This window comes from Drosophila miranda (assembly GCF_003369915.1).
Source record: "Drosophila miranda strain MSH22 chromosome Y unlocalized genomic scaffold, D.miranda_PacBio2.1 Contig_Y3_pilon, whole genome shotgun sequence".
Classification (NCBI taxonomy): Eukaryota; Metazoa; Arthropoda; class Insecta; order Diptera; family Drosophilidae; genus Drosophila; species Drosophila miranda.
The window spans coordinates 49178-59108 of NW_022881625.1; the positions used below are offsets into that span (position 1 = coordinate 49178).

The following is a 9931-nucleotide window of genomic DNA, read 5'->3' on the forward strand; positions in this document are numbered from 1 at the left end:
TGCGCGTCGGCTTGCCGGCTCTCCTCCGTCTTCTCCCTCTCCCGTTACTCCTGAACAGTTTTGTGCGTCCAAGAGCGTGAGAGGCGGGAAAAGTGGCAGTGAGAGCGGCGTCTTTTCGGCCTTTCCCTTTGTGGTTGGCGCGGTTTTTGTGACGGGTCTCGAGGGGGGAGTGGCTGTGGCCGTGGATATATCGGCCATGGCAATGGCTGGGTACTCACTCGATGGAAGGCTGTGGCGTCGGCGCTCTGCATTGGCTGGGGCGTTGGTGTTGGCGCCTGCGCCGAGGGCTCTGCTGCTGCTGCTGCTATTGGCGGTGTTGGTGTTGGTGTTGTTGGCTGCTGCTGCTGCTGCTAGGGCGCCTCTGCGGGCCGCTCTGCCGCCGTCGCTGTGTCGTCTGGTTGACCCTCGTCTGGCCATTCCTCTGGTCATGGCTGGCTGTTGGTTTGTGTGTTGGCGATCTGCTGCCTGTTTGTTGTTTTTAATTGAAAAGTCTCTTGTGTGTGTGTGTTTGTGTTTAATGTATTTATTGGCACTTTTATTCTCTTTTTGGTTTGTGATGTGGACGGGAGCAAAAGTTTGTCAAGGTAAGTAATGGGTGTGGTGGAGGAAGGGCGGCACGGCACACGACAGACACCACAAAAAGAAAACAGGGTAACACAGAAAAAAAACGTCAATGGCGACACGGCACAGATCGATAGATCATGTTCACCGAAAAGGGAATCTGTCCCATAAGCGATGGCCTTTTGGATGTAGATGCCGAACGCTTTAACGGATTGCTCGTTTCGCATGACATCAACGAGATCTACGAGGTGGAACAGACGCCGTTTGCCAGGGGCAAATTCGCCGCCGTTCGCCGTGCCATTCACAAGAACACGGGCTCCCATTTCGCGGCAAAGTTCTTGAAGCGACGCCGACGCGCACAGAGCAGCGACAAGGAGATCAAACACGAGATCGCCGTCCTAATACTCTGCGAGGGCGAGGAGAACATTGTCAATCTGAATGCGGTGCACGAGACCCGTTCGGACACAGCCCTGCTGCTGGAACTGGCCACTGGTGGCGAGCTGCAGACCATACTGGACAACGAGGAGTGCCTGACAGAGGCCCAGGCCCGCCACTGCATGCGAGAGGTGCTGAAGGCTCTCAAGTTTCTCCACGACCGATCCATTGCCCACCTGGACCTCAAGCCACAGAACATTTTGCTCGCCGGCGAGCGTATAGAAGATGGCCTCAAGCTCTGTGACTTTGGGATCTCGCGCGTTGTGTGCGAGGGCATCAATGTCCGCGAGATGGCCGGCACACCCGACTACGTGGCCCCCGAGGTGCTCCAGTACGAGCCACTCTCCCTGCTGACGGACATCTGGTCCGTGGGCGTTCTCACCTATGTCTTGCTCTCCGGCTTCTCGCCCTTTGGCGGGAACACCAAACAGGAGACCTTCCTCAATATCTCGCAGTGTGCGCTCACCTTTCCGGACAACCTATTCGGTGGCGTCTCGCCAGTGGCCATCGATTTCATACGCCGCGCATTGCGAATTAAGCCAAACGATCGCATGAGTGCCGCTGGATGCCTGGAACATGTCTGGCTGAAGGATGAGAGCTCGATGGATAGACAAATGTATCTGCAGGCTCAGAGCGATGCTGAAGAGGAAGAGGAAGAGGAGGAGGAAGAAGACGACCTTGAGGATGAGGAAGTGGAGGAGCCAGTGGCCGAGGAGAAGGCAGAGGAGCAGGAACAGCAACAGCAGTCACAGGAACAACAAAAGCAACAGAAGCCAAGCAGTGGCAGCAACAAACCCACGCACAATGGCCACCATCGGGCCCACAGCAATGGGAGCAGTAGCAGCATCTCAAAAATACCCATTGCCACCGGGAAGCTCCTGGGAAGCCCCATAAGCAGCACCAGCACCAGCACAGAGACAACGACAGCCATACACACGCTGACCAGCAATGGACACGGACAGAGCAACACGGTCTGCCTGTCCGCCAAGCCCACTCAGATCGTGACACCCACACGTCGAGCCTCCGACTCGGACAAGGAGAACACATACACGGCGACATTTGTGAAGAAGCCCCCGGTGCAGGCCACCATCCAGCTGGGCAGCAACGGCCTCGACGAGTTCGCCACAGTGGTGGCCACCCTGACACTCTTTCCCGATGCGCCCACCACACCGAAAGTGATCCGCAAGGCACCCACGGGAGAGTCCCATGGATCGGCCACCTCGGTGAAGGCTCTGGTCAAGAAGTTTCAGCTGGAGCAGACGCTAGTCTGCCCCGGACACAGCAGCACCAGCAGCCACAACGGCAACAGTCCCGTCAACGGGTGCGGCGGCAGTAGCGGGAGCAGCAACGGCAACAATATGCGACGCAGTGCAGGGGGAAACAGCAGCAACATCAGCTACTCGGCAGCAGCCGCGACAGCAGCACGAATGAACAGCATTCGCCGCGCCTCCGACCCGCTGATGGCCGTCTATAAGAACCAGCCACAGAACAGCGGCGCCAACAGCAATAGTTCCAGCAGCAACAGCAACAATCCCAGCCCCGGCAGCAGTCCCAGCTCGGGCAGCACGGCCACCCTGCTCCTGAATAGCCATCGCCTGGCGTCCGCGTCCGCGTCCGGGCCAGCCAGCACGGTCGCCAGCACCGCTGTAGCCTCAAGCAGCAGCACCAAAGCTACTGCCACTGCCCACCATCTGCACCACCACCACTTGCACCACGACAACACGAAAAACGGCCAAAACACATGAAATCCACACTTACCTGCCAATCACCAGACAGAGCTGCCCAGCAGGAAGCTGCCTCGCCATCAACACTGACAATTCCTGCCAAAGGGAAGGAAAAGGAGGCCCCTTTCTGATGACGCTGCCGCCTGACCATGGCCGTGACGTCACGCCACTCCAAACATACAGCTGCCATTTCCAACGACGACGCAGATGCTGGCGCCTGTTGCCGCTCCACTGGGTCGCACCCGTCTCTCATGCCAATTATGTGATGGCGGGATGGCCTGGTGTTGAGCCGGCGGACGCCAGCAAATCCTGCAAAAGAAGAAGGAGAATCAGGAGAGAGGCTGCCAATAAAAACATATACTCACCTGCAAACGCCTCTCACGCCAACACAAACCAGACAAGGGTCGCCAGCAACAGCATCCAAACGCCGACAAGTACCTGCAAATAAACACAAATTAAAATCACACGCCAAAGCAAACACCTCAACTGGGTGGCCGGACCACCAGCCACTCAAAACGCCGTTACAAATTGACGACGAACGTGGCCGAGGAGGCCAGGCCAATTCTACTGACAACGCATCCTGGGTGGCCGGACCAGCAGCCACTCGGATGCGGCCAACAACAATACAATCGACAACGTATCCTGGTGGCCGGACCAGCAGCCACTTGGATGCGGCCAATATCACGATTCGTTGGCATCACTTTTCGATGCCAATGCCAACACACTGGACAATGCATCTTCGGGTGGCCGGACCAGTGCAACTCGGTCTGCTGCACCAAACCAACAGACAGATGCAACGTGGGCGGCCGGACCAGAGCCGCTCGCCATCAACACCATCATTGCCCACGATGCACGCCAATACTCACAACCAGCCAGCCAATAAACAACACACAGGGGGACAACAGAGCCGGCCGGTATACGGCGTAATGTTCGCATTGCGTTTGTTATGCCGGCCGGTGATTCGTTGTAGTTGTCCTCCTGTTAGAAATAAAATAAATATAATTAATATGTTTATATGTTGTAAATGTATGTCAATTATCGTTTATTTTACCTCGTCTGCATCAATGTATTTGTTGTAGATGTCAATCCTGTTGTTTCTGTAGTTTTTGCATGTCCGTAGATAGTTTGTCCATAGTTTTAGTACTTGCCTGTGATATTAGTAATAAGTTTTTGTAAATTGTAGTAGATAATTGTATATTTTTCGTAGTTTTCTAATTAGTTTTACCTTCTTACTCTTCTTCCCAACCTATCTGCCATTCCCATAATTCCCCTTGACACGTGGTATTACCAAAAATACCACGCAAATACCAGACTATGACCGATAACACACCAAAAAGCCATTTCAAATTTAAATTGCATTTATCAATGCCCAGTGTGTTATCGGTCGCAAATTCGGCAATTTATGCCCAGCCAATTCCTCCCCACCCCCTACCCACTTCAAATGCCACTAAATGCCAAATGCGGTTGAGCAGGAGCAAAATTAACACTGCCAACCTCCGCCACTCTGCCAAACGCCCCAATAAAGCCATTTCAACCGCCCATATGATGCTATGCGGTCGACTCTTCGGAACGTCACGCGCCCGGATCGAAAGATCCGGAAGTTTACAGTATCCGGGCGGTTATACAGGCATTTATCCTATCCCATCCCCCAGCAACAGAGCAGCCACTACACACAGCACAAACATAAGACACTGGCCGCTAACCAACGACAACGACAACACACACAGCCACTAAAACAAACGGCTATTCCAATTCTCCATTTCCTACTTATCGGTGCTGCTGCCCTCGGACCACTTTCATCTCACTCAATATTGGGGTGAGTGAAAGTGGAACCGGGGGTGAGAGCACCGGTAAATGACGATCGGCGATCGGGCCAGTCGAGTTGAGGGGGAGAGTATGGGAGTTGGCGGACATGTGAGAGTACCACCATGAACCTCGTCCGCCACTCTCATCTCGTCCACCCGCTCGAGAGGTCGCGATCGTCGGACGTACGTGCCATAACCGTTTCGTGTCGTTTTTTCGTGTCGCCGTTTTTCCGTTGTCTTGCTGTTGTGCTTTGTTTTCTTTTTTGTGGTGTCTGTCGTGTGCCGTGCCGTGCCGTGCCGTGCCCCCGCTCCCTCCACTCGACAAACTTTCTGCTCCCCAATAAATGTGATTAATTTTAAACGCCAATAAATAACATTAAGTTATAAAAACACAAACCTAACGAGAGACAAACTGTGTAAAGAGACAGAAAGTGCCAATAAATACATTAAACACAAACACACACACACAAGAGACTTTTCAGTAAGGGAAAACAGCAAACAGTCAGCAAACCGCCAATACACAAACTAACAACAACTATGACGAGAGGAGTGGCCAGACGAGGGTCAACCAGACGCCACAGCGACGGCGGCAGAGCGGCCCGCAGAGGCGCCCTAGCAGCAGCAGCAGCAGCAGCAGACAACAACACCAACACCAACACCGCCAATAGCAGCAGCAACAGCAGAGCCCTCGGCGCAGGCGCCAACACCAACGCCCCAGCCAATGCAGAGCGCCGACGCCACAGCGACGGTGGCTGCATCAGCAGCAGCAATAACAACGCCAACACAGACTGCACCGATCGTGAGTACGCAGACGCCGCCAATACACACACAGACACAGCCATTCCCGCCACTTGCATTGCCCTTCCCCCCCCCCCCCCCCCCCCCCCACCCTTGCCAATAATACCCAAGGAAAGGCGCCAAACACAAAAGAAAGGCCCAACAAGACACCACTTTTCCCGCCTCTCACGCTCTCGGACATACAAAATAGTTCGAGAGTAACGGGAGAGGGAGAGGACGGAGGAGAGCCGGCAAGCCGCCGAGAAGGAGCGGGCCAACGGGCCGCCACACACACACACACGACCGGATCGAACCTGTTGCGAGTCGAACCTGGTTCGAGCTGGTTCGAGCAGCGGGTCGATCCGGGCCAATGCTGAGCCGGCACCAATACCACAAATCCCACCAACACCAAAACGACGCCGCGCCCTCATCGACAGTGGGAGTGAAGATGAGGATGAGGGTGAGAGGAAGCAGGCCAGACGACGGGGCCGCCATCACCAGAAAAGGCAAACTCTGGAGGAGCTGGAGGCTATTGTTCAGGAGCAGTTGAGGCAGCACGAGCTGCGGGAGCAACAGCAGAAGCAGCAGAAACGGACGGCAGATGCAGCCAACACCAACACAGTTGCCGATCCTGCCACTATGCCGCAATCTGCACAGCCAACACATGCCCCTGCCCCTGCCCCTGCCCCTGCCACTACTATAATTGCCAATAGCCAGACCCACAGCCATCACCAACATCGACAACAGCCAATACATAGACAATCACCAGCCATTCAAACAGACAATACCACAATTAACAATAGAAATAATAATGACGCCAATACAAATACACCTGCCACTACCAACACCAACACCACCACCGCCATCACCATCACAAACACCCCTGCCACTACCACCGACGATGACATCCGGCACGGCGAATTCGGGCATCAGCCCAGCCAGGAACGTGGCTTGAGGATCCTCATCCGAGGACTCTCCCACTCCATGCCGCCGGATTGGATTCGCAGCAGTATGCTGAACGAGGGGTACACGGTTCGGTTTGTGAGGGTGATCACCGATCGATTTGATCGCAGCCGCCAATTCAACCTCTTCGAGGCTGAGATCGCCCCCAAACCGGACCGTGGCCAATGCGGGGTGTTAAAGCTGCGACGCCTAGGTGGGAGGCCCGTCACGGTTGAGAGACTTGGAGTCTCCCGTGACCCTGCCCAGTGCCATCGATGTCAGGTGTTTGGCCACACCCGCGCATACTGTAGACGAGCTGCTGTCTGCATGAAATGCGCGGGTGGACACCTGACGACGGAGTGCAGCAAGCCGAGGAACGTCGCTCCCAAGTGCGCCAACTGCCAGGGCCAGCACATCAGTGCCTACAAGGTTGCCCATCCTACAAGGCAGCCAGGCAGAGGCTCGTGGCCCACAGGGTCGCCAGGGAGGAGGAGCGTCGCAGACAGCAGCCACAGCCAAGCCAACAGCGACACCAGCCAATACAACGTCGCCAGCAGCAGCCACATCCACAGCCACTCCATAATCCGCAGCAGCAACGCCAACACCAACCGGATCGGCAGCATCGGCAGCAGCATCGGTATGGCGACCAACATCCCCAGCCATCGACCAGGGGGCGCCAACACCAGAGGGTCCAGCCGATGCAGCCGATCGCGAATGATGCTCCGACGCCACGCCAACACCAGCAGCAGCAGCGGCCAGACGCCCAGTGCGATGGCAGCTGCGCTCAAAACCTGCAATTATACGTACAGCGTATAACAGAGTTGGAAAGGAGGATCGAACAGATGGCAGAGCAACTCACCAAATTGGCTGCAGCAACAGCAGCAGCAGTTCCAATAGCCGCCAATACAGCAGCAGCAGTAGCCATATCGGACGGTGAGCCGGATATGGACATGGACGACGACAGCCAATGGACCGATGAAGAGCCTTATGAGGACCTACGTAGGTTCCTAAATGGACAATCCAGTGACGACTTCGAAAGCGACGGATTATACGGCGTCTACTGATTGCGACAAATAGCAGAAGTTTAATGCCAATGCCACCTTAAAATAGACAATAATTAAACACAATTAACAACAATCTGCAAATGACCATTAAACATACTCACCTGCTATTAAACTGACAGAGCTGCCCCTCCAGCAGCTGCCTCGCCACTCCTGCAATTCTCTCGAGGCATAATGGGCGAAATTTGGAGGCCTCATCAGCAGCACTACCGCCAATCCAACAAAAGTCCAGAGGCCAGCCACTAAAACACAAAGAAAAACAGTCAATTCACGCCAACACGAAAAACTGCCAAAACACAAGAAATTCACTCTCACCTGCCAATCACCAGACAGAGCTGACCAACAAGAAGCTGCCTCGCCATCAACATCATCAATTTTCTGCCAAAGGGGCGGAAAAGGAGGCCTCTTCTGATGACGCTGCCGCCTGACCATGGCCGTGACGTCACGCCACTCCGAACCAACAGCTGCCAATTCCAACGACGACGCAGATGCTGGCGCCTCTTGCCGCTCCACTGGGTTACAACCGTCTCTCATGCCAATTATGTGAGGGCGGGATGGCCTGGTGTTGAGCCGCCGGACGCCAGCAAATCCTGCAAAAGGAAGAAGAAGAAACAGGAGGGAGAAACAGACTGCCAAAACACAAAATACTCACCTGCTGTTTTACGCCAACACAAACCAGACAAGGGTCGCCACAAATAACATCCAAACGCCGACAGTACCTGCAAATAAACACGAATTAAAATCAAAGCCAAAACAAACACCTCCTCATCTGGGTGGCCGGACCAGCAGCCATTCAAAACGCAACTACAAACCGACGATGAACGTGGCCGAGGAGGCCAGGCCAATACTACTGACAACGCATCCTGGGTGGCCGGACCAGAGCCACTCGAGGCCAGACGAGGGTCGAACAGACGCCACAGCGACGGCGGCAGAGCGGCCCGCAGAGGCGCCCTAGCAGCAGCAGCAGCAGCCAACAACACCAACACCAACACCGCCAATAGCAGCAGCAGCAGCAGAGCCCTCGGCGCAGGCGACAATACCAACGCCCCAGCCAATGCAGAGCGCCGACGCCACAGCCACCCAGCGAGTGAGTACCTAGCCATTGCCATGGCCGATATATCCACGGCCACAGCCACTCCCCCCTCGAGCCCCATCACATCAGCAGCAACAGCAGCGCCAATACCAACTGCAAATCCCGCAACCCAGCCAAACCCCAAAACCCCGCCAAACACAAAGGGAAAGGCCGAAAAGCCGCCCCTTTTCCCGCCTCTCACACTCTCGGACAGTTCGGGAGTAACGGGAGAGGGAGAAGACGGAGGAGAGCCGGCAAGCCGACGCGCAAGAGCGGAGCGCCAAAACGGCCAACGGGCAGCCACACACACACACACGACCGGATCGAATCTGTTGCGAGTCGAACCTGGTTCGAGCTCGAGCAGCGGGTCGATCCGGGCCAATGCTGAGCCTGCACAAATGCCGTCAATCCCACCAACACCAAAACGACGCCGCGCCCTCATCGACAGTGGGAGTGACGATGAGGGTGAGGGTGAGAGGAAGCAGGCCAGACGACGGGGCCGCCATCACCAGCAGCGGCAGCAGCGGCCGCCAATTGGGAAGCCGAAGAAAAAAAGGCAGACAATGGAGGAACTAGAGGCTATTGTCCAGGAGCAGCTGAGGCAGCACGAGTTGAGGGAGCAACAGCAGAAGCAGCAGAAACGGACGGCACATGCAGCCAACACCAACACAGTTGCCGATCCTGCCACTCTGCCGCAATCAACACAGCCAACACATGCCCCTGCCCCTGCCCCTGCCACTAGTATAAATACAAATAGCCAGACCCACAGCCATAACCAACATCAAAAACAGACAATACAAAGACAATCACCAGCCACTCACACAGACAATACCACAATTAACAATAGAGATAATAATGACGCCAATACAAATACAAATACAAATACACCTGCCAATACAAACACCAACACCACCACCGCCATCACCATCACAAACACCCCTGCCACTACCACCGACGATGACACGGCACGGCGAATTCGGGCATCAGCCCAGCCAGGAACGTGGCTTGAGGATCCTCATCCGAGGACTCTCCCACTCCACGCCGCCGGATTGGATTCGCAGCAGTATGCTGAACGAGGGGTTCACGGTTCGGTTTGTAAGGGCAATCACCGATCGATTCGATCGCAGCCGTCAATACAACCTATTCGAGGCTGAGATCGCCCCCAAACCGGACCGTGGCCAATACGAGGTGTTGAAGCTGCGACGCCTGGGTGGGAGGCCCATCACGGTTGAGAGACTTGGAGTCTCCCGTGACCCTGCCCAGTGACATCGATGCCAGGTGTTTGGCCACACCCGCGCATACTGTAGACGAGCTGCTGTCTGCATGAAATGCGCGGGTGGACATCTGACGACGGAGTGCAGCAAGCCAAGGAACGTTGCTCCCAAGTGCGCCAACTGCCAGGGCGCCCACATCAGCGCCTACAAGGGCTGCAGCGCCTACAAGGCAGCCAGGCAGCGGCTCACAGGCTCGCCAGGGAGGAGGAGCATCGACGGCAGCAGCAGCAGCCAACACAACACCGACAACAGCCAATCCAACGCCGCCAGCAGCAGCCAC

General features: G+C 55.6%; 1 protein-coding gene across 1 annotated transcript; it reads left to right on the plus strand.

Annotated features, from left to right (window-relative positions):
* Positions 1-686: 686 nt before the first annotated feature.
* LOC117194704 (death-associated protein kinase related-like) lies at positions 687-2921 on the plus strand. The gene has a single exon (XM_033399213.1). The coding sequence runs from the start codon at positions 702-704 to the stop codon at positions 2739-2741; it is 2040 nt and encodes a 679-aa protein (XP_033255104.1). The 5' UTR covers positions 687-701; the 3' UTR covers positions 2742-2921.
* Positions 2922-9931: the final 7010 nt, after the last annotated feature.